A 26,453-nucleotide genomic window follows, 5' to 3' on the forward strand; every position below is an offset into this window, starting at 1 on the left:
CAGTGTCTAGTCATTTCAAATCATCTAAAACAATACTGATAAATATGGCTGACATGTAGTACAGTTTCCCTATTTTTCTCTTTTGATTAAATCTGTTTTAGCTTTAAACTTTATGATTCCAATTTACTATTGTTTACTTTTTTATGTAATTCTACTCCTGATCTTTATTTTATGTTTGTGCATATTTCTCATTTTTATAGTATTTACTAAAAGGAATATATTATTAAATTCCAATTTTTAATCTGGTATGTTTCCATTTTGTGAGTGAGTTCATCTAATTCACATTCTAAGCTATAATTATTTGTTGCTTATTTTCCTCCCTATTTTCCTTACTATCTTTCTCATCCTATTCCTGTCCCTCCTCATTCCTGTTTTACTTCTACCCATTCATTATCTTGCCCTTCTATTCTTTAAATTAACACCCCCTCCAAAACATTCCCTTATTATCTCTCCCCTCCGTATATCACTTTGCCCTTTTGTTTCTGTTTGAATTTAGATTTTTGTGTATATATCTGTTTTCAATGAGTAGGATCCAGAACTACCAGCCCTCCTCCCTATGTAATTTCTATCAGTCCTTCCTCTCGTACCTCATTTTTATGAGATAATTATTTTTTTCTTTTCCTCCCCATTTTAGTTTTTAGATTCACATCGTGCTCAGCTCTATCCCAATCTTTCTTTCAGACTCTCCAATGACTAATGACAACCTGATCCCTCTTAACATTAATGCCTTCTTCCCTTTAAAATGATCTCCAATTTATCCTTTATACTTATCTTTTTGTACAGAACTGTATACATGTTGACCCTATTAAGATTGTAAACTTCTTGAGGACAGGGATTGTTTTTGCCTTTCTTTGTATCCACAGCACATAGCAGAGTGCCAGACACATAATAATACTTAATAGCTTGATTCTAAAGTGGAAGGTAAGATTAGACTTATTCTGCTTGACAAAAGAGGACAGATGCAAAACATAAATAAAAGTTTCTAAAACTTGGGGTTATCTGTTGTTTAAGGGGGTAAAGGGTTCTCCATAACTAGCATTCTTCAGACAGAATGGGGACACAGTCCATTTGTCAAATTGTGATAGAGTTGGGTGTTCCTTCAGGTTTGAACTGGACAAGATGACATTGGAGATCCTTCCATCAAAAGAATCCAAGATGTAAAGTGACCTAACCAAGGTCATACAATGATAAGAGTCAGGTTAGAAGTTATATAAAAAGCTCCTCTGACTAGAATAATGATAAAAGAAAATCAAATAAGAAATTTTTTTCAAAAGCTAATTAAAATAAATTTAATAATTTAACAATGATACTGTTTTTATGCATTTGCAGTGGGAGGGGAAGGAGAAGGGCTCATTAAGCATATATCTGCATATGAGATTATAACTATTTCTATGACCTATACTGCCATCTCCAGGAATTCAGGAGAAAAGAATACAAATTAGACCACTTACAAATATTTAGAATTTAAATTTTTTTATTTTAAATTTAAAAATTTAGATGATATTTTAAATATAGTTATAGATGTCATATGTTAACATCTTCTTCTTAGATATACCCTCCAGCTCTTATTTCTTAAATTATAACTTTATTTGAATTTCTCTCTCTCTCTCTCTCTCTCTCTCTCTCTCTCTCTCTCTCTCTCTCTCTCATTCATTCTCTATTTTCTCTCAGCAACCACAAATTAAATTCTCAGTAGGGGTTGCATACTTTATACCCTCATAGGATCCTATTAGACACTTCTTTCCTTCAAAATTTATACTAATATCTGGCCTTTTCTGTTCTGTTCCTACAATTCCATATATATTTGAAATAATCAGTCTTATTAACTTCACATTTTAAAATGAAGTCTTTGTGAAACTAGGATCATTTATACAAACACTGATAAAACTAGAACACTTAAGATCACTTTATCTGAATTTTATAAATAGAAGTAAGTTAGGAAGGTCATAGAAGGAAATGTCTAAGTACTAGTTATACGTGGAATAGTAAGGAAGAAATAACATGGTAAAAATCAGAGAGGCAGATTAGATAAACTTCAAATTCTTGGATGTCGGCAGTCAGGCATCTTCATAATCTAAGTCTTACCTAAACAAGATTACTTTTAGGGAATAAATATTCTTTGTTTAAAGGATTACAATGTTTAAAGGATATTACAATGTAAATAAGTATTGACTTTTAAATTGCCCAGGCTAGTAAAATGTCTAATATTTGTAAATATCCTAAGAATGACTTCCCTGTTACTTTTTGATAAGCTGGTTCTTATTTGCCTCTGTGTTAGTATACTGACATTTTTTCAAAGTTGGAGAAAGATGTGCTTAAATTCTTTAGTCAATGCATAGCAACTTCCTTACCAATTTTTTCTTTCTAGATTGAAGCCATTATTCAAATAACAACTGGAAAATTCTTACTTAGAGAGATGTTAGCCATCAACCATTTCTATGTGTCAGTAATTCATAATACAAATGAATAGGGGATCACAGGCCAATAAATTAAAGAAATGAGGTTAATCCTAAAAAAAACAAAATCACATGTGACAAGAGAAATTTCAACCAAACAACAAAAAATATTAAACTCTAAAAATTAAATTCATGGCAAGTTATTCTGTATAAAATTACTTTTGCTGTTATAAAACTTATCATTTTTAAGTAAAGAAATGGCAAAAAAATGTAGTAAATAGGTCTAAATGATTTTTAATGCAGACTTCTCTAAACTATATCAAACCAGTAACATTATCTCATGCAATAAGCCACAAGTGAAATCTAAATTCATTTCAAAACCTTCCTAAAAAAAAGTGTTTTCCAAAAATTTAAAATAGAATCAATGAGGATAAAAGAAACTATCAGAATTGGGTATTTTCCCTTCTTTAAAAGAAAGGAAATTAAGAGATGTGAAAAACACCTTAACTCAACTGTTAATATGAAGAAAGTATATAATCTAAATTAGGGTAAGCATATCTAATAATCTTGAGATATGGTCCAGCAATTAAATTGCTGTCACCAACACCTGGTACAGTTTGGGTCTTATTTTCAGAATGTGAAAAGAATGATGATTAAGCATTAAAATAGAATAATACAACAAATATTAAGGGACCCTGTGTGACTATTTACTAAACAAGACAAGTTAGTGACAGATATGGAGCTAGAACCCATGTGACAAACTAGATTGACTAAAACACCTGCTTACCCAGGACACTCTAATCTCTATAATCATGGCAGAAAAAAGCATACTATATATACAGAAAAAGAGATCACAATTAAATCACTATAACTGTAAAATTCCAAAGGGATAGTATTTTCATGGGTTTGGAGAAGTTATATATGTACTTGAGCAGAACAGAAAAAAACATAAAGGACTTTTATACACTACAATATGCTCTAAATCCACCAAAGCAGTTTTCCAATCATTTAAAATAAACTCAGTGATGTAATACGGTCTTATCCAAGAACTCTGTAAGTTTTAAAAATCTCATTCTTATTCAAACACTATCTTATTGCAAATAAGTACATCAAAAACTATCTCACCCTAGAAAAGTTATTGAAGATAAGTCTTTATTTTGTCTAGAACTATGATTTCCCTGGTGTAACAGGAAACTTCTAGTAAAAAAAATTATATATTAATGCAGTTTGCCAACTGCTCTGCAACTTAAGGACTTAAGAGAATTTTTAAAAATTTAAACTTTTAAAAAAGCATCATCTGTGTTTGCTGGCTAATTTATATTCTGGTATTGTAGAGTAAGAGCTGAAAAGGACCTTAAAAGTCTATGCAAGGGCGGCTAGGTGGTGTAGTGGATAAAGCACCAGCCTTGGAGTCCGGAGTACCTGGGTTCAAATCCAGTCTCAGACACTTAATAATTACCTAGCTGTGTGGCCTTGGGGCAAGCCACTTAACCCCATTTGCCTTGCAAAGAAAACCTAAAAAAAAAAGTCTATGCAATCCAATTTCATATTTTACAGATGAGGGAATTGAAGACTACCTCAATTAAGTAATTCACTCAGGATCACAAACATAAGCAAGAGGCAGAGGCAAATTTTGAACCCAAGACCTTGGACTGTAAAAATGGGTGTTCTTAAACTTGTTTCTTCCTTTTTCTCCAGTTACTTACCCTTCTAACATTTTTCCGTTTTTTGGAACGTGGTCTTGTTTCTACTTTCTGGATACCACAACGTACAAGTAATAGGAGATCTTGAAAGTTAAATAACTTATAAACAAGATTTCCTTTTTGAGGTGTTAAGTATTCTGATTTGTTTTCAACAAACATCTGAAGGTCATGTGGTAGCAATCCTTAAAAGTAATAGATTTTATCAATTAGACTATATGTACTAATAAAGTATTATTACATTTTAACATTTATTATAATTAAAATATTTTCAATGATACAAATTACATGATAATATATATTCAACTACTTACAGAATATTTTCTTTTCAACTTTTTTTGACTATTTTCTGTTAATAATCTTACCAGTATTTCTGCTTCTTTTTTGGGGACAGAGTCCCAAGAAGGAACCAGAATGAAAAGTTTAAAGGGTACAGGAAAAAGTACTCCAGCTCTGGGGAGAAGACTTTAGTTCAAATGCTATTTCTCATGATTATTACCTATAGGCAACTCACTTAACCATACTGGGCCTCTGTTTCCTCAACAATAAAAAGAAAGGTTTTGAAAAGATGGCTTCTGAGGTCCCTTCTAGCTCTAGATCAATGATCCTTTTGAAATACTACTTCCTTTATTTTCAGATAAATGGTGACCCAGACTAAAAAGAAATTAAGTGAGAGAAAACAAGGAAAAAACTGTGGTAAATTTTTAAAAATGATGTTTTTCAATCCCAGTATGATAAGAAGTTGGGTAGAGATGAGCAAAAAAAGGAGAGTATTTTAACTTCCTATCTCTTTTGTATATTTTCTTAAGAGGTGATTTCTCTAAAACACTAGTTATAGCCCTGTTGACATTTAATTATGTATTGAAGATTGATTTTTTTAATGGCACTATGCCAAGCCAGATGAACACTAAATCAAACTTATTGGATGTATTCAAATACTGATTCTAGACCAAAACAAAACCAACTTTTCTCTTGTATGACAATTTTAACCAAATTATGATGGGTTTTTTTTTGTCTATCAAGTGAAACTACATTTGAACCTGATCAACAAAAACAATAAAACACATACTGCATTTGTCTGTCATTACAACCTTTTTTTTTGATAGAACATCTTCAACTACTCATTTCATTTGAATAAAAATAAAAAATAGCAAATCTATAATTTGCTGATTTAAATTAGTCCATTTTATACAAAGGAAACTAAGGCACAGCAGAAGTAGTTTTATTATTAAATAGTAGAGAAAGAGTAATAAGAAAAGTCATATTTTACCAGAAAGTTGTAGAAGAAAGCAAAGAGAGTTGTGTGAGAAAAAGGGGTAAGGAAAACTATTTGCTAAAAATATCACATAAAAAACAATTATGAATGCCTACTCACGTTCTTTTGGCTTCTGAAAAGTTGAAGACCATTTAGACTTAGATGTATCAGTAGCAGTGGCTGGTTGTTCTGGAACAAGGGTTATGGGGTGCTGTTTAGAATTTTCCAAATTCACAAAAGCCTGCTCAGGCACTTTTTTTGAAGTTGGTTTTAAGAGTTCATTTTGCATTTTTAAAATCTGTCCAACTGGATCAAATTTCTTATATAATCTTTTGCCAGATTTTTTCATAGGACATTTTTTCTGCTCAGGACTAGAGGTAGCATCAGCTAAGTTTTCTGAAGAAGGCTGACTAAACACAGGAGACCTTAGAGTATTTATAACAGGACTTGAATTAAGGGTAGGAATCTCTTGCTTGCTATTACCATGATTTTTACATTCTATATCAATAATTAAACGTTCTTCATCCGTATCACTATTACAAGAAACATTTTGAGTCTTATTTGCTTCTGATGTCTCAATTCCTTCTTTAAAAGTACTTGTTTTCTCTAGAATCTTTAATTTAATAGCACCACATTCTTCATCTGTAGTATCATTTTCTTCACTTAGTTCAATTTTTTCTTTTTCAAAGTCTTTGAATGAGGAGGAATCACATTCAGACTGCTTTGATTCTTCACCACATGAATAAAACTGTGCTGTTTTAGGATCCAGAACATTGTCACATAATGAAAGTTCTGGAGTATCTTTAATTTTCTGATCTTCTGGTACACTGTTTACACTGGTCATCAGTTTTTTCTCCTTTTTCAATTGTTCCATCAGAATCTTTGATAAACTTATAGTATTAGATGGAATGGTTGCTGTGCTTGATGTTGTGGGAAGACTTGCTACAGTAGTCGATATAGGAAGGTTTGATGTATTCAAAGTTCTTAATGGTTCATTAGCTGTTACTCCAAAGGTTTCTAATTCTGTAACATCCTCATCAAAACTCAAATCTGAATCATTAAAAGTCTCAATTCTTCGGGACTGCTTAATATCAGGAGGCACCTTAATAAAACAAAACCATTATCACACAATTAGTAAAAAATCTATCATCCTAAAAATCAGGAGGGAATTTCTGAACATTCACTGAAAATGATTAAACTTCTAAAAGCAAAGATGATTTCATTTTTGTTTTGGATTCTAAGCAACTCACACAATAGTATCTGGCATATATCAGTAAATAACATAGATAAGTAACTTTTACATTTGTTTAAAACTTGCAAAAGTGAAGGAATGTCAAATGTTTAAAAACTTGTTTCCTTATTCAAACATCACTTACATCCCACTGAAATATATTCTCTTCCGGTTTGTCCATAAATACAGCAGAGACAGGAATAGCTGAATTTTTGGTAGTCAAAAGGTCCAATGGTACTTCATGAAAAATTTGATTTCTCTCTCTCACTGTCATTTCTTTCTTGGGGAGAGGCGAGTCGATATAAATTACTTTCATTGGCTTGGAACCTATTAATGAGGAAAAAAAGGCATTTTTATTTGATAATAAGATGGGAGGCAACAGTGTAGGTGGTATAAAGAATATTGGACGAAGAGTAATGAAATCTGAGTTCTATTCCCATGTTATCACTTTTTTTGAGTGTGTGACCTTGGGCAAGTCGTTAAACTTGTCTCATTTCCTTTATAAAATGAACAGATTGGACTAGATGATATCCCAAGGTCCCTTACTTTCTCTAAAGTTCTCTGATTCTATTGTCAAGAGAAATATTTTAACTTTTTCACATACTAGGATTTGGAACAAAAGGCATTTTGGGTTTTCTAACATGATCTGAATTAAAGATGGTTCTCTCAAATCTAGTCCAATTTTTTAAAAGTTAAATGAAATTTATACCTCAGGGAGAAATTTTCAGGATCTACACTTATTATAATTTTATTTTCCAATAAACTTCTTCCTTGCTTGAAAGTGAATGTCATTAAGCTATCAAGAACATGTTGCTTACTCTACAGAGTAAAAAATATTTTAACCAGGAAGGAGGGCATTTCATTTCACAAGTTAATACAGATAGGTTCCCTATCCAACTCAATGTTAATTGCAGTCTCTCTAGAGGTTGTTTCTATTCTCAGTAATGAGGTAGAACAAGGTCTAGAAAACTATATGATGACTTTGCCATCAGTTTTTCTCCTTGAAAATAGAGGACAACTAGTAATTTTGACAGAGAAAGTCTGCAATGATTTTAAGACAGAATTAAATCAATACTGTTTTAAATAAGTATAGTATCTTATATTTTAAAACTAATAAATCTAAATTCATAGAACAATTAAGTGTCATTATATTCAATGTACTATGTTAAAAGGGTATACAGAGGTATAAAGTTTAGTGCAAAATCATAAATTTGATCAGCTTATTTGAACAATTTATAAACGCTCTGAGAGCAGACAATGTTGCTAACTGGACTCTTGGTCCTCTCTAGTTTTGGCTATCCTAAATAACTCTAGCATTTCTGCACTCTTGCTTGACTCACTTACCTCTCTTCTCATTTTCAGTCTCACATCTCCCAGTGGATCTTATACACATCTCAACTTGAATGGCCTATAAACAACTTAAACTCAACATATCCAAAACTGAACTAATTTTCTACCCCTTTCACTCCCCCATCCTCCCCAAAACCCTCTTCTTAACTTTGGAATTACTAACAAAGTCACCACCAGTCACATAGGTTTATAACCTAGTTGTCAAGCTGGACTCCTCATTCTCATAACCTCATTGTCAAGTTGCCCATTCCACCTTCAAAACATTTCTTATATATGCCACTTTCTCTCCTCTGTCACCATCTTGTTACAGTCTTCATTGCCTCAAGCCTAAGCTATTTTTTAAAACTTTTATTACCATCTAGCTGCCCCTCCCCTTTTAATTTTATTTAAATTTATCATGCCTGAACTATTGCAAAAGTCTACTGAAGGCTCCTCCAAGTCTCTCCTCCCACTAGTTTATCTTCCACTCATCTAGCAAAGTAATCAACCTAAAAATGCAGGTTTAATCATCCATTTGTTTTTTTTTAAATCTTCCAGTTGTTCCCTATCATAATATTAACACAATATATGTGGCCAATGTGTAGATTTTTTTTGCTTAACCCCTATATTCGCAGGTAAATTTCAACTAAGTGGGAGTGTAAAGGTAGGTTAAGTAGATAATGAGTGATATAAAAAATATCAATATTTGAATACAAAGAATGGAAAAAGAGAAATACAAAGGGGGACATAAATAGAGCATTTCAGTTACTACCCTATCAAATGATCTATTCCAATATATTTATGTATCTTTAATGAGTATTGTGTATCTTGAAAGAAAATTGATGTTAAGCTTCTCACACAATACTTTTCCTTATCCTTTGTTTTGAAATGTTTATGTTTATTGACAAATGTCAATAAGAGAAAAAGAATATTTAAGAATTATGCAAAAAATGAAATAAAAACAAAATGCACTAAATATTTAGGAGTCAATTTACCAAGATGTACTTGAGATTTATAAGAATATAAATACAAAATATTGTTTAAAGAAATGAAGGAAGACAAATGAGAGTGATATTCATTGTTCATGGTTGGACTCCATCAATAAAATGATGATAGTCTATAACAATCTATTATCTTTTAGATTATATATAACTAAAATCATCAAATTCATTTGAAAGCACAAAATCTTAAGGGAGAGGATGAAAAATTGGTAATTAAGGGAATAATTACAGGACATTCTTAGATATCAAAATAATCTTAAAGTAGTATCAAAGTTATGTGACACTAGTTTAAAAAGTGCTTTTGCATTCTAAGAAAAAAGAAATATGAGGAATTTATTGAAATATGGGAAGACACGAAATAATAAAGTAAACAAAATCAGTGAAATAAGCATATAATTACAACAATAAAAATGGAAAAAATAAAACAAAACTAAACAGATACAAGGGATACATTTTGTAGCTGTCTACACGTGTACTATATTTATTGATGCCTTAAACAAGATTATTTTCTTGGTTATAACCTTTGAAAAGAGTCATAGAAGTTTATACAATCTTGAAGTATTTTCTCCCCTTCTCTCGTAAAATCAGTATTAGGAAAACCACAAACCTGTAATAGGAATGATCTTCACACACACGGGAATTTCCCACTGTTCCTTATAATTAGGTGCATGATTGTTCAACAAGGTAAATAATGATCGACTAGTGAGAGCTATCTGAGGTTGATACCGCAACACAAGTTTTTCTGCATTCGGATCTGTACTAATATCCTGAAATTAATAAATATTTCAGTTATTTCTTTGAATAACCCATTTCTTTATTAATCAAAAATAAATAAAATATAGAGCAAAGTTTGGGGAAAGGTGTCCCTAGGCAATTAATTTAAAAATATCTTAAACTGTTCTGCTGGATGCACAAAAGACAATCATTTGCATTTATTTAATTCAACTAAAAACAACCTAGGACAATCATTATGTTAAGTGTTACTCACATAATGCATTGCAGCAGCTTTCTGCTCTGGTGTTTCAACAGCTGATGTAGATTTATATTCTATGGACAGTTGCAACTCAGCAGGCATCAAGGGAAATGTTAATTTTGCAAACTTTACATTACCCTAAGAAAACAAGGAAAAATTAATTTTTTACTAAGGCCCCATTTTTCTCATAATAGAAAAATAAAACTAAACTCTAACTTCTTCAGCACAGCCAATTAGTAAATACTCATTAAACAAAGGATCTCTATGAAAAGAAAGATTACTGCAAATCAGGAGTATATATCTCCTTTATATCTCCATCAGAATGATCCTGTTAATACTTGGGCAACTATTCTTCAGAGGAAAAAGTTACCCCAAGAGTCACTACAGTATCTATTACTATATTATCTATGTTATATCCTCAATGAAACAAACATCAAAGACTAAAACATGTCTTAGTGAGAACAAGGAAAATAACATTTCTAGGATAAAAAATTGGAAGGGATGGAGAAAAGGGAGAGACCTCAAGAAGGTCCCTCAAGTCTCAAGGTTTTACTTCAAGAATTCCCTTCAAATAAAGGACTGTGGGAACTACTAAGGTATGGCAAATATCCCTACCTGTCTAGTAAATGCCACCAGGTTACTTACTGGGAAATGGGCTAGGCTACTTTTACCAACATTTCTCTTTGAGAGTAGGAAAGAAGAAATCTTCATGACAATATCATGCCAAATTTCTTTTCCTCTTCTCTATTCTATCTAGGTTCCTCTTCTTTTTTTTAAGATTTTATGATTTTATTTATTTTGAGTTTTACAATTTTTCCCCTAATCTTACACCCCCCCCCCGAAGGCAATTTGTCAGTCTTTACATTGTTTCCACAGTATACACTGATCCAAATTGAGTGTAATGGGAGAGAAATCATATCCTTAAAGAAGAAACATAAAGTATAAGAGATAGCAAGATCAGACAATAAGATATCAGGTTTTTTTCCTAAATTTAAGGTAATAGTCCTTGGTCTTTGTTCAAACTCCACAGTTGTTTCTCTGGATACAGATGGTATTCTCCATTGCAGACAGCCCCAAATTGTGCCTGATTGTTGCACTGATGAGAATGAGCGAGTCCATCAAGGTTGATCATCACTCCCATGTTGCTGTTAGGGTGTACAGTGTTTTTCTGGTTCTGCTCATCTCACTCAGCATCAGTTCATGCAAATCCCTCCAGGCTTCCCTGAATCCCATCCCTCTTGGTTTCTAATAGAACAATAGTGTTCCATGACATGCATATACCACAGTTTGCTAAGCCATTCCCCAATTGAAGGACATTTACTTGATTTCCAATTCTTTGCCACCACAAACAGGGCTGCTATGAATATTTTTGTACAAGTGATGTTTTTGCCCTTTTTCATCATCTCTTCAGGGTACAGACCCAGTAGTGGTATTGTTGGATCAAAGGGTATGCACATTTTTGTTGCCCTTTGGGCATAGTTCCAAATTTCTCTCCAGAAAGGTTGTATGAGTTCATGGCTCCACCAACAATGTAATAGTGTCCCAGATTTCCCACAAACCTTCCAACAATGATCATTATCCTTTCTAGTCATACTGGCCAATCTGAGAGGTGTGAGGTGGTACCTCAGAGAAAGCTTCCTCTCTTATCATAAGTAAGTTATAGATTATGCTGGAAAAGAGAATTTAATGAGTTCTCAATATATATTAAATAGTTATGTTGAACGTTTAAAGTCATATCTGCAGGACTTAAATGCAAAGACACATAATGAGCTATATCACATTAGCAATAATCATTTGTATAAATGATTTGTATAAAAAAGGGATATGAAAAATATTAACAAGGACTGCAAATCAACATTAAGCACTGTACTATGTGTCAGGTATTGTGCTATTCCAATGGGGATACAAAAAAAAGAGACCAAAATATTCAGTCCCTCCTCTCAAGGAGTTCACAGGGTAAAAGAAGAGACAACATGTAAACAAATTTATACAAATAAGATTTATATGTATGTAATCTATGTGTATATGTGTGTGCATACATAAAATGAAGCTAACACAGGGAAGGCACTATCCCTAAAGGGAACTAAGAAAAGTTTCTTGTAGAAGGTAAGATTTTTAGCTGAGATTTTAAAGGAAGCCAGAATGTGAGATAAGCAGGAAGAGAACTGTAGTCATGAGGGACAGATAATGAAAATGTCCAGTGTCAGGAGATGGGAATGTCTTTTGTGAAAAATGATATATTTCAATAGCTGAAAGGGATGAGGGGATGGGAAGAGGGAGGATAGCCCTTTCTAGAGCACCTACTACTTAAAAAATTTTTTTCTTTAAATTTAAGGCAATGAGATTAAGTTCTTTGCCCAAGGTCACAAAGCTAGGCAACTATCCTGAGGTCACATTTGAACTCAGGTCCTCCTGACTCCAGGGACAGTGCTCTATCCACTGCTCCAACTAGCTGCCCCAGCACCTATTACTTTTGCCAGGCATCATGCTAAGTGTTTTACCAAAGGTGCAGATCACTGCTGACCCATGATTTATCCTCTTGAATTATTACTCTGGTTCTGGCATTCCTAGAACCCCTGGGGTTCTACCAACCAGCCCTCCAGGTCTCTGAACATCACTTCTTCACCTGTGTAACACCATTGGCCCTCCAGGATCCCCTATCCACATGGCCTGGCTTCTTTGTGGATCATAGGCATCACAGGATGCTTAGTCAGTTTTATGCAGTTTCTAACATGTGGGTCATTGATCACTAGTAATGTACCACAGTTTCTTTAGGTTTTACTACATATCTATTTCTTTTGTGTCTGATGTTTCAAATTGTGATGTTCAAAGATGTGTTAACATATAGCATTAACAGAAGAATACTAGAGCTAAAAATAGATGGATTTTTGTTTCGTGAAAGCATCTTGGAAAGGGTAAAAATACTATCTATTCCTCCAGTTGTATTCTAGTCTACTCTTTTCCTATCCAGATCTGGGCTCTGTTTAGCATCCATCTGAAGTATCAACTCAAGATAAATGTACTAATAAACTAGCTCTGTGGGTTATCAAATAAACTGAATAGCATAATACCCAAAACTATTTTTATTTTCATTCATTCATTTTGCTTTTTCTACTGTGAATTTTTAGGTCAAATTGTCTAAATGATTGTAACTAATTTACAATAAGAAGCACGTGAGGGATTTCACAATCTACACAAAAAATCCTTCCTCAATTTCAACTCTGATGTGGACTTCCTCTAGATGCTGGCAAATACCTCTGGTGAACATAAGTCATGATTTTATGATTCATCTGATATTAAGAACCAAAGAACAGGGCAGCTAGGTACACAATGGACTGACACTGTCCCTGAAGTCAGGAGAACCTGAGTTCAAATTCGACCTCAGACATTTGATACTTACTAGCTGTATGAACTTGGGCAAGTCTCTAAACCCCATTGCCTCACACACACACACACACAAAAAAGAATCAAAGAGCAATGAAATATTTATAGTAGCATTTTTTTGTGATAGTAAAGAACTAAAAACAAAACAGACCATCAAATGAAGGATCACTTAACAAATTGTGGAATATGAATATAATGGAACCTTACTATGGTCTAAGAAATAACAAACATGATGAATAGTTTTAAAAGCATATAAAGATTTATATGAACTGATACAAAGTGAAGTAAGCAGAGTCAGGAAAATAACACATACAATGACCAGAACAATGAACAGAAAAAACAATCATCACAAAAAAAACCTTGAAATTGAAAACTGAGATTATGAAGAACACAGAAAAGATGTTAGAAAACACACATTCCCTGATCCTTTATAAGGAGAGATCTATGGCAGTGTAATATTATTTATCATTTTCAATGAGTTTTGGGTTTTAATGAGAATTTCTCCCTCTTCCTTTTAACATTTTATTTTTTTTCCCTCTTCCTTTTAAAAAAACATTTATTATAAGAGATGGCTCTATGGGTGGAGAGAGGCAGATAGATACAGGAAGAAACATCAGTGATAGAAAAATAAGATAGATCAACAGAATCTAGGGCAGAGCCAAGATGGTGACTCGAAGTTAACCTGCTCCCTGAGCCTTTCTTTACCAAAGATAAATGAAGCCTCTACTCTGACATTCACAGTACAGATCCCACCAAGAAAAAGGGAAGATTCAAAGAAGTTTTCAATTGTAGACATTGTGGAGTATCTTCAGTGAAGGTCTCTTTGGGGGAAAAGGCAAAGTAAAGTCCAAGAGGCAGGAGAGCAGGGAAAAGCAGCAGGAGGCTTTTAGTCACAATGCAATCCAAATCCCAACAGCTTAATAATAACAGAGGTCCCGGTAGCTATATAGCAAGTCAACCCCAAACAAAGTCTGAACTCTGAGAGCAACAGGGTAAAAGACAGGACTGGGTTGGGAACAATCCTCTGTTAAGTCAGAACCTGGACATAAAGGAGGAAATAAACCTCTGCAAATGCAAGGCCTGGACTGCATAGGCAACATCTTGACCAACAACAAGTCAGGGATCAGACCCCAGCCCCAACAAAATAAAAGCTTGGATCTATACTCCATATACCTCAGGAGCAGAACTACCACAATAAGAATGAACAAAAAGCAAAAAAAGCATTTACTGTAGAAAAGTACTTCACAGATTAAGAGGAAAGCAATATCATGTTTAAAGAAGAAAGCTGTGGGGCAGCTAGGTGGCGTAGTGGAAAAAGCACCGGCCTTGGAGTCAGGAGTACCTGGGTTCAAATCCTGTCTCAGACACTTAATAATTACCTAGCTGTGTGGCCTTAGGCAAGCCACTTAACCTCATTTGCCTCGCAAAAACATTAAAAAAAAAGCTGTGAAAAATCATTCACAGGAGAACTATCAAAACAGTCTATAAATTGGACTCAAATACAAAAGTTCATTGAAGAGCTTAAAAAAGAATTTAAAAACCAAAGAAAAGAGGAAGAAGAAAAATGGAAAAAAGAAATGAAAGTCATGCAGGAAAATTGTGACAAGTTGACCAAAGAAAGCAACTCCACTAAAAGTAAAAATAACGAACTGGAAAAAGGAAACACAGAAGATAATTGAAGAAAATAAAACCCTAAAAATTAGAATCGAACACTTAGAAATGAACGAATCTGTAAGACTATAAGATTTCATCAAACAGGGGCAGCTAGGTGGCGCAGTAGATAAAGCACTGGCCCTGGAGTCAGGAGTACCTGGGTTCAAATCTTGTCTCAGACACTTAATAATTACCTAGCTGTGTGGCCTTAGGCAAGCCACTTAACCCCCTTTGCCTTACAGAAAAAAAAACAAACCTAAAAAAATATTTTATCAAACAAAATAAAAAGGCTGAAAAAATTAAAGAAAATGTAAAGTACTTCCTGGGAAAAACCTGGAAAACAGATCCAGAAAAGATAATCTACAAATCACTGGTCTACCAGAAAGCCTGGATCAACAAAACAACATGCAGGAAATAAGGGAAAACTGTGCCAATAAATATACTAGAACAAGATAACAATATAACAATTGAAAGAATCCATAAAACCCCTCCAGAAAGAGACCTCAGGATAAAAACTCCAAGGGCTGTAATAGCCAAATTCCAAAACCCTCAAATAAAAGAGAGAATATTGCAAGCAGCAAAAAGAAAACAACTCAAATATAAAGGGAACACAATCAGACTAATACAGGACCTATCAGCCTCAACACTGAAGGATCAGAAGAACTGGAACAACATATTTTGGAGAGCTAAAGACCTGGGATTACAATCCAGAATGTACCACCCTGCAAAATTCAGCATATCCTATCTGCAAAAAAGATGGATGTTCAGTGAAATACAGGAATTCCAGAATTTCTTGATACAAATACAAGACCTGAACAGAGAATTCAATCACCAAATACGTGACTGAAGAGTTACATAAAAAAAAGGCAAATGAAAAAGGGAACTGAAAAAAAATTGTTTTAAATAAATGTTGGTCATTATAAACCCTAACAGCACCATGGGGGTGATGATCAACCTTGATGGACTTGCTCATTCCAACAGTGCAACAATCAGACACAATTTGGGACTGTCTGCAATGGAGAGTGCCATCTGTATCCAGAGAAACAACTGTGGAGTTTGAGCAAAGACCAAGGACTAGTACCTTTAATTTAGAAAAAAAAAACTTATCTTATTATCTGATCTTGCTATCTCTTATATTTTATGTTTCTTCCTCAAGGATATGATTTCTCTCTCATCTCACTCAATTTGGATCAATGTACAACATGGAAACAATGTAAAGACCCGCAAATTGCCTTCTGTGGCCGGAAGGAGGAGGAAAGTAAGATTAGGGGAAAAATTGTAAAACTCAAAATAAATAAAATCTTTAAAAAAAAATAAATGTTCCCTAAAAGGGAAGATATAACAATTCTAATTCTTTAGAATTTTACTTCTCTAAGGAAAACTAGAGGTAGAATATAATTGAAGAGAATGAACCTAAAGCATATAGGTATAATTGGGTCTTGTCTACTGAAGAGGTTCAATATCACATCACTATGTTTGAGACAAAAAGTCTTGAAAAAAAAAAGCAGGGGTGCTAATGTAAGCAGGAGTATTAACTTTAACCTAAGTATCTTGAGCCTTGACTCACTTTAATCACAGGTGCTTAGCACCATGTCTAATGAGGGCATCATAAGCTGCAAGGACCCCAGACAGTGTCTCTGCAATTTACAATCACTTGTAAAGTTCTCAGTGGACTGCCAGAGCCTTGCGGTACTTAAGAGATCTTCAAGATACTTTTTGGCCAATTAGGTCAGCATCCAGAGCTTCACTTAACAAGGAGTTAAGGACCCTGGGTGGGGAGGTGGGGTAAAGTGGAAGAGAAAATAGGCCTTGGTTAACTTAACAAGGTGTTTGTTAAGTACCCTGGGTGGGGGGTGGAGGTAAAGTGGGAAAGAAAATAGGCCTGGGGGGAGGGGCACAAATAGTTCAAGAAATGATACGACTTTGGATGATACTTTGGCTCATGAAAAGGATTGTGTATACTTGAAAGATACTTGGAAAGGGGGTAAGGTAAAAAATGATTATAATTTGATGCAATTTGCGTCAATGCTGCTCATCAAGCAATCAAGTAAACAATCTGTGATATCCTGGTAATAATAGAAGCTTATCAAGCAATCAAATAATCAAGCTATGATTAATAATATTAGCTCACCAAGGGAAGAGGCACAAAGATTTATAATTAGAGGGAAAGAAGGGAGAATGTGAATGCTGAGCAAATTCTGTTCAACAGATTGAGCCCAGTGAGGGAATAAGGCACATTCCCACTTGGGTTTAAAATCTAACTTAATCTAGGGGGGGGGGGGCAGGGAATGGGAAAGATAAGGGAAGAAGGGACTGATAAAAGGGAAGGGAAGGTTTAAGTGAAAATAAATAAAGTTAATTCAGCTTCAAAAAAACCCTGAAATTTTCTAAAAGAAAAGTCAAAGGGGAAAGGTAGTAAAATTTTGGTGAGGAGGAATAAGAGAAAAGGAAAGAGATAAATATAAATGGAGAAAGATGGAATGGAGGGAAATACAGAATTAGTAATCTTAACTGTAAATGTGATTGGGATGACTGTCCCATAAAACAGAAACAGAAGAATGGATTAGAAACCAGAATCCTACCATATACTGTTTATAAGACACACATATGAAGCAGAGAGAGATACACACAGGGTAAAGGTAAAAAATTGGAGTAAAATATATCATGATTCAGCCAAAGCAAAAAAATCTGGGGTAGCAACCCTTATCTCAGACAAAATAAAAGTAAAAATCAATCTCATTAAAAGGGTTAAGGAAGGAAACTACATATTCTTAAAAGGCACCATTGAAAATGAAGCTATATCAATACTAAACATGTGTGTACCTAGTGTTATAGCATCCAGATTTCTAGAGGAAAAGTTGAGTGAATTACAATGAGAAATAGATAGCAAAATACTTTCATAATGGGAGACCTCAACCTCCCTCTCTCAGAACTAGATAAATATAACAAAAAAATAAACAAGAAGGAAGTTAAGAAGGTGAATGAAATCTTAGAAATCTTAGATATGACAGACCTCTGGAGAAAACTTAATGGGGATAGAAAAGGATATACCTTTTTCATGGCAGTACATGGCACCTTCACCAAAACTGCCCATGTACTAGGGTACAAGAATCTTAAAATCAAAAGCAGAAGGGCAGAAATAATAAATACATACTTTGCAGATCATGATACAATAAAAATTACATGTAATAAAGGGTCAGGGAAAGATAAACCAAGAACTAATTGGAAATTAAATAACTTTATCTTAAATAATGGGTGGATCAAACAGAAAAATAATAGAAATAATCAATAATTATATCCAAGAAAATGATAATAATGAGATATCATACCAAAATTTATGGCATGCAGCAAAGGCAGCTTTTAGGGGAAATTTCATATCTCTAAATGCTTACATGAATAAAATAGAAAAAGAGGAGATCAATGAATTGGGTATGCAACTAAAAAAGCTAGAAAAAAGAACAAATTAAAAAAACAATTAAATACCAAATTAAAAATTCTGAAAATCAAGGGAGAGAGATGAATAAAATAGAAAGCAAGAAAACTACTGAGTTCATAAATAAAACTAAGAGTTGGTTTTATTAAAAAGCCAATAAAATAGACAAACCTCTGGTTAATCTGATTAAAAAAATAAAGAAGATGGGGCAGCTAGGTGGCACAGTGGATAGACACCCACCCTGCAGTCAGGAGTACCTGAGTTCAAATCTGGCCTCAGACATTTAATAATTACCTAGCTGTGTGGCCTTGGGCAAGCCACTTAACCCCATCTGCCTTGCCAAAAAAAAAAACAAAAAAAAAACACCACACACACACAAAAATAAAGATAACCAAATTACCAGTATCAAAAATGGAAAGGGTGAACTAACCATCAGTGAGGAGGAAATTAAAGAGATAATTTGGAACTACTCTGCCAAACTATATGCCAATAAATTGGACAACTTGAGTGACATGGATAAATATTTACAAAAATACAAACTGCCTAGATTAACAGAAGAGGAAATAAAGTACTTTAACAACACCATTTTGGAAAAAGAAATTGAAGAAACCATTAATAAACTCCCTAAGAAAAAATCACCAGGTCCAGATGGATTTACAAGTGAATTCTAACAAAAATTAAGAAACAATTACTTTCTACTCTATATAAACCATTTAAAAAAAAATCAGAGAGGAAGGAGTTCTGCCAAACTCCTTTATTTAATGTCTTTTTTTTTTCAGGTTTGTTTTTTTGCAAGGCAAACAGGGTTAAGTGGCTTGCCCAAGGACACACAGCTAGGTAATTATTAAGTGTCTGAGGCCACATTTGAACTCAGATAATCTTGACTCCAAGGCAGTGCTCTATCCACTGTGCCACCTAGCCACCCCCCAAACTCCTTTTATGACACCAATACCTAAACCAGGCTAAAACAAAGAAAGTTATAGACCAATCTCTCTAATGAATATTGATGCAAAAAATCTTAAATAAAATTTTATCAATGAGACTACAGCAAGTTATTACCAGGATAATACACCATGATCAGGTTGGATTTATAGGCAGGGATGGTTCAACATTAGGAAAACACTCGATGTAATTAAACATATCAATAGTAAATCCATCAGAAATCATATGATTATCTCAATAGATGCTGAAAAAGTTTTTGATAAAATACAATATCCATTCCTACTAAAAACACTAGAAAGTTTAGGAATAAATGAGTTTTCCTTAAAATGATAAATAGTATCTATCTAAAACATCAACAAATATTATATTTAATGGGAATAAACTCAGAGCATTTCCAATAAATTCAGGGTTGAAACAAGGATGCCCATTAGCACCATTACTATTCAATATAGTATTGGAAAGGAAGCTGATGGAAAAAAAATGAAAAGTATGGTGGCCTAGCTCTACATATCTAAAACTATACTATAAAGCAGCAGTCATCAAAACTGCCTGGTACTGGTTAAGAAACAGAGTAATGAATGGATCAGTGGATTAGGATAGGTTCAAAAGAAGTTGCAGTAAATGACTACTACTATCCAAAGACATCACTCTCTGGGATAAGAACTTACTATCTGACAAAAATTGTTGGAAAAACTGGAAAATAGTATGGCAAAAACTAGGCATAGATCCATATCTCACACCCCTTACCAAAAATAAGGTCAAAATGGGCACAGAATTTAGACATAAAGAACAATACTGTAGATAAATTAATAGACCAAAAAATAGGATAAATTTATCACCGAACAAGAATTAGAGTACATTATAAACTGCAAAATGAATGATTTTGACTACATGACAATAACATGTTTTTGCACTAATAAAATCAATACTTCCAAAATTAGAAGGTCTCATTTCTAAACTATATAGAGAACTGCACCAAATTTATAACATCATAATTCATTCTCAACTGATAAATGGTCAAAGGATATGAACAAAGTTTTCAAATGAAGAAATTAAAGTTATATATAATCATATGAAAAAATGTTTCAAATCACTATTGTTTAGAGAAATGCAAATTAAAACAATGAGGTATCATCTCACACCTATTAGATTAGCCCAGATGAGAATAAGAGAGAATGCTGGAGAGGATGTAGGAGGATTGGGACATTGATGCATTGCTGGTGGAGTTGTGAATGGATCCAACTTTCTGGAGAGCAATATGGAACTATGCCCAAAGAGCAACAAAACTGTTCATACACTTTGACCCAACAATTCCAATTCTAGGACTATATCCAGAAAAAAAATATAAAAAGTGGGAAAAGTCCTATATGTTCCAAAATATTCATATCAGCTCTTTTTGTAGTGGCAAAGAACTGGAAATTGAGCTGATCAATTGGGAAATGGCTAAACAAGTTGTGGTACATTAATACTATGGAATATTATTGTTCTATAAGAAACCATAAATGGATGGACTCTAGAGAAACATGGAATGACTTACAGGATCTGATACTGAGCAAATAAAGTAGAGCCAAACGAATAATGTACACATCAACAACACTGTGAGATGAACAACCATGATGGAGGCAACTCCTCTCAACAGTCCAGAGACGAGGACTGGTAATGGTCTATATTATCCCCAACCAGAGGAAGAAAAACAAAACAAAACAAAACAAAACATACAGAAAAAAAAACCCACCCCTACTGAATCTGATGAATACTTTATAAAACTTATCTCTTACAGTATCTCTCTCCCTTAATTCTTCTTGCCAAAAATTACTAATTTGTAAATATGTTTAACAAAATATGTATGTAAAATGCTAACCTGACTGTTCCCTGAGGGGAGGGGGGTGGGAAGGAAGGGTGGAGGGAAATTTTGTAACTTGGAAATATGCATATATAAATAGATGAAAATAAAAAATAAATTAATACTTTGGATGATCTAAATTTATATAAGGGAAAGAAAACTTCTGGATCTCTTTAAAACAAAATTTTGCTCTATCAAAATTTATAATTCACAGAAAGGAAGAAAAGACAAAGAATCATTAATAAGATAGTTCTGAAATTTTCATTTTCATATAGTTTATAAGAAATATAAGTATCAAGTTAGATGGCCAAAGTTACATGTACAATTCTTTTCAAATCTACTATGTATACAGAATGCTCATTTTATTTGGCAATGAAACCAAACAAAAAAAATCAAATCTGCTTAATAGTTAATAAAAAGTTAGATTTTTATCTTTTGCACCTTTCTGTCAGTTGTGCAATTAAGATGTGGTCTGCCATAGAATTTCATTTGTGAAAGGTTAGTCATTTCCTTCTAATCTTTTTCATGAAGCATGTTCTTGATATATTATGTACATTATTCTCATAAAAATTTTACAAGATGAGAAAATGTGCTCTTGCCAATAGTGTTTGATTTACCATAAAACACTTTTGTGGAGTGGGAATGACATCTGTGATTTTAACTAATTATTCAGTATACTGTCCAACTTCAAGTACTCTGAGTCTCAATTCAACAATGTCTTCTGGTATAGATTTCTTCTGTACTACTTGGTTAGGTGCAGCTACTATTCCTATCTTTGTCTTTCCATTTCCAAATAACAAACACTGGAAATTAGTTGCTATACTCCTAATGTGGTTTTCCATTGTTACTGATGAAAAAACAAAAAAAAGAAATTTGTACCAAAATGCCTACCAATTTGTTCAGTTTTTCACTAATTAATACTTGTTCTAATTTTCATTTTCAAATGCACTTGAGAAGATCTGACTTTCTGATACCTTTTCATCACTATACCACTTGCTTTCTGTTTTTTCCCCCCTGGGGCCAATACTACTCAAAATCTTTCACCATCATCCTCAGTTCTTGCAAATTAGTAAATATTTTAAACCAGCATTGATCCCAGATCTCCATTCTCCAGCAGCAGCTCTGCTTGGTTCAACTCCACGGAATATTATGACCCCACAGTGGGTAGCCCTTGGTGACCTCTTTTTGTTCCCACCTGGCTCTCAGCTTCCTTTTGCATGTTGTCTTTCCCTATCAGATTGTAAGCTCCTTGAGAGTAAAGACAGTCTTGCTTTTTCTTATTTGCCTCTCCAGCACTTAGCATATTACCCGACTGACAGGAGTCACTTAATAAATGTGTACTGAATTTAACTGAATCCTAGGAAATGTTTCTTTACTTGGCAAGGAGATTTTCTGGCTGAAGTGTATGGTTTGTTTGGCTTCCTTATTGTAGCAATTGCTTTAAAACCAGCAAACGAATAACTGGAAAAAGGAGGTGGGTCAATTACATAGTGAGAATTAAAGTTAGATATGCAACTGCTCCTAAGATATAGAAGAACTCATAAGACTTGTAGCACATTGGCTGGATTCTTTATAAAATGTGTATGATAAGGCAGAGACAATAAATGCACAAAATAAGATGTGGATAGAAAATCCACAAGAGGAAAGGAAATGCTTATGTGGATAAAAATCAATGATTTGTTTACTGTTGCCAAAAAATACATCCTATTATCATATCAAAACCATCTCAAAATATAGGATGAGTCTGTGTTCAATGAACAGAAATAATATTTTAAACAAACAATATTAATACTTGAAATACAGATATACTTTACCAATGCAAGGACAGTTTTTTCTAATTTTAATCCCATCTCTGTTCTAGTTGGGATGAATCCCATTAAACTAGTGATTTCATGGAGAGAGTAGATTTCAGGATACTTCTTCACTTGTTCAATTGAAACACTTAAAAATTGCTATAAGAAAAAGAAAGAAGAATCAGTATGCATGGTATTTTTCTTACACTATCACAAAAATAAATCAACTTGTATAATTATCTCAGATAAAAAAACAAAATATGGGTGTAACTAAGCATAATTACAAAGATATAGTGAATAAAAAATAGACATTAACAACTACTATCTGTATTCTGAACAGTCTTTTCTTAATCTGGTCATGGCAAATTTCTCATTATAAAGATAAATTTTTAGCTCAATTGCTTAAAAAAGACTCAACAAATAAATAAGCATATAAAATCTAAAAACTATTATTCAAATTGTTGATAAAATCAAATACAAAATGATAATCATAATACACCTTTTCACTGGCTACTGAGACAATTAGAGAAATTAATGGAGTTTAAAATTGTAACTAAAGCTGTTGCTAGGTGGAGCGGTGGCCGTGGCGTCTCTGCTCCCAGTGATGCCCTTCGGTGCAGCGTGGAGCAACGATGGTGGTCAGTGGTCTGCAGGTAACTATGGAAAAAGAACTTCGAAGTACCATTCTCTTTAATGCATCAAAAAAGGAGATATTTACCACCAACAGTGGCTATAAGTCTTTGCAGAAAAGGCTTCAAAGTAACTGGAAGATTCAAAGTTTAAAAGATGAAATCACATCAGAGAAGTTGATTGGGGTGAAATTGTGGATTACAGCAGGACCAAGGGAAAAATTCACAGCTTCTGAGTTTGAAGTGCTAAAGAAATATCTTGAAAGTGCTGGAGATATCCTTGTTATGCTAGGAGAAGGTAGTGAATCCAGAGTTGACACCAATATTAACTTTCTACTAGAAGAGTATGGGATCATGGTTAACAATGATGCTGTGGTGAGAAATGTATATTACAAATATTTTCATCCTAAAGAAGCTTTGGTATCCAATGGGGTCTTGAACAGAGAAATAAGCCGAGCTGCCGGAAAAGCTGTGCCTGGAATAATTGATGAGGAAAGCAATGGAAACAATGCCCAGGCTCTCACCTTTGTATATCCATTTGGTGCCACACTGAGTGTGATGAAACCAGCAGTAGCTGTTCTATCAACTAGGTCTGTCTGCTTTCCCCTTAACAGACCCATTCTGGCTTTCTACCACTCTAAGAACCAAGGTGGAAGTGCTACGTTCTTGCCACATGTTTAGTGACCAGTATTTGGATAAAGAAGAAAATAGCAAAATCATGGTCAACCATACAAAGGGATTGAGATGGGAGAAGGAGAATCAAGGGCAAGCAACAGGAAGACTGGATGTAGTTTTCCAGTGGCTCACCACAACAGACATCCATTTAAACCAGATTGATGCAGAAGACCCAGAGATTTCTGATTATTCCATGTTGCCAGACACTGCTATGTTGTCAGAGCGACTTTGAGTTGTATCTTCAGGAGGGTGATGAGAACCTGCGTGACTTCACAACTCTCTTTGACTTAACCATTTACCAACTGGACACCACTTCTTTATCTAAAGTTATCAAAGCTTATGAACAACTAAATGTAAAGCATGAACCTCTCCAACTCATCCAACCTCAATTTGAGACTCCACTACCTGCTCTTCAATCAGCAGTTTTTCCTCCCAGTTTCAGAGAATTACCACCACCTCCTTTGGAACTGTTTGACTTGGATGAAACTTTCTCTTCAGAGAAACCACGGCTTGCTCAAATTACCAATAAGTTTACTGAGGAGGACCTGGAATTCTATGTTAGGAAGTGTGGTGATATTCTTGGAGTGACTAATAAACTACAAAAGGAACAACAGGATGCTAAACATGTTCTGGAGCATATATTCTTCCAAGTGGTGGAATTTAAGAAATTGAATCAGAAGCATGACGTTGACACAAGTGAAGCTACATTTCATAGCAATTTCTGAGGACATCTCTTACTAGACCAGAAGAAGGGGAGATACTAAGACAACTAACCTACTGTCTGGTCTCTCACTGTAAATTCTTTTCTGTTTTTCCATATATTTGTCAAAATTGCCTCTCCACTATCAGCCATGAATTTTTATATTGTAAATAGGTACAAAGTTAAAGACTCTATATATCTTCTGCAGTGATTAGGCAGGTACACTATGAGGATTGGTAACTATCAAGATCATTATGTAAGATAAATGTCCCATATTCTTTTTTTTATTAGATCATTATGTAAGATAAATGTCCCATATTCTTTTTTTTATTGGAGCTATACTTTTGTAATACAAGAAATATTCTTACATTAAAATGTTCTCTTTCAATTCCAAAAAAAATTGTAACTAAAAAAGATAACAAAACATCATGAGATGATTCAAACACCTTAAAATTAGATTATTCAACACATCAAAAAAGGGAGACAACTTTTTGATTTTTAAATATATTTTCAATTATAGGTAAAAACTATTTTTTAACATTCACCTTTGAAAATTCTCTTTCTCCCTTTCTCCCTTCCCCACATTGAGAGGGCAAGCAATATATGGTTTATACATGTGTAGTCATACAAAACATATTTCCATGTCATGTTGTGAAAGACACAGACAAAAAAAAAGCCCTAAGAAAACTAAAATTAAAAAATTATGTTTTGATCAGTATTCAACCTCCACTGGTTCTTTTTCTGGACATGGCTAGCATTTTTCATCATGAGTCCTGTATTGCTGAGAAGAGCTAAATCAGTAACAGGTGAAAAAACATACAGTATTGTTATTGTGTACAAAGTTCACCTGGTTCAGCTCACTTCACTTTTGAACTTGAATAATTTTCTTAACCCTAGTTTTAAGCTTTATTTTTTTTTAATTTTTTTAGGTTTTTGCAAGGCAATGGGGTTAAGTGGCCTGCCTAAGGCCACACAGCTAGGTAATTATCAAGTGTCTGAGGCCAGTTTTGAACTCAGGTGCTCCTGACTCCAGGGTTGGTGCTCTATCCACTGCGCCACCTAGCTGCCCCAAGTTTTATTTTTTTTTTAATAGGAATATGTCAATTGTTTCTGTTTGGTGGAATGGCCAATTTCTGTTGATGATTAGGCACAAGTTTGGAGACTATATTACATGGGATTGCATCCTGATCTCCTTTATTTTCAGGAATGCAGAATACCAATGCTATACACACTGTTTTTAATCAGATGTCTTTCTCTTGGCTGCTTGCAAAGTTTAGTTACTGAAATTGTGAAATATAACCACTTCTCACCTTGGAGTTTGAAGTTTAGGGCATTTTTCTAATAGGTAGTTAGGTGGTTCAGTAGATGAAGCACCAGTCCTGCATCAGGAAGATTTAAGTTCAAATCTGACCACAAGACACTTATTAACTATATGACCCTCTGCAACTCTCTTAATCCGGATTGCCATCTTCAGTTGTCCTAATCCTTATCTGGCCACTGGACCCAGATGGTTCCA

General features: G+C 33.9%; 1 protein-coding gene and 1 pseudogene across 5 annotated transcripts in view; one reads left to right on the top strand and one right to left on the bottom strand.

Annotated features, from left to right (window-relative positions):
- The window catches only part of ICE2 (interactor of little elongation complex ELL subunit 2), a 74,683-nt gene that overhangs the window by 32,503 nt on the left and 15,727 nt on the right, over positions 1–26,453 (bottom strand). For all 5 annotated transcript variants that reach the window (XR_012478012.1, XM_074234282.1, XM_074234284.1 and 2 more), the window contains 6 exons: positions 22,955–23,092; positions 9,901–10,023; positions 9,520–9,679; positions 6,728–6,909; positions 5,472–6,453; positions 4,103–4,281 (listed from right to left, as the gene is read on the bottom strand). Coding sequence is in view for 4 of the 5 variants with exons in the window: in XM_074234282.1 (XP_074090383.1) it covers positions 4,103–4,281; positions 5,472–6,453; positions 6,728–6,909; positions 9,520–9,679; positions 9,901–10,023; positions 22,955–23,092 (1,764 nt within the window). In the remaining variant the exon portion in view is untranslated. The remainder of the gene's footprint in view (positions 1–4,102; positions 4,282–5,471; positions 6,454–6,727; positions 6,910–9,519; positions 9,680–9,900; positions 10,024–22,954; positions 23,093–26,453) is intronic.
- LOC141520055 (intraflagellar transport protein 52 homolog pseudogene) lies at positions 23,570–25,100 on the top strand (annotated as a pseudogene).

This window comes from Macrotis lagotis, chromosome 4, assembly GCF_037893015.1.
Source record: "Macrotis lagotis isolate mMagLag1 chromosome 4, bilby.v1.9.chrom.fasta, whole genome shotgun sequence".
NCBI lineage: Eukaryota > Metazoa > Chordata > Mammalia > Peramelemorphia > Peramelidae > Macrotis > Macrotis lagotis.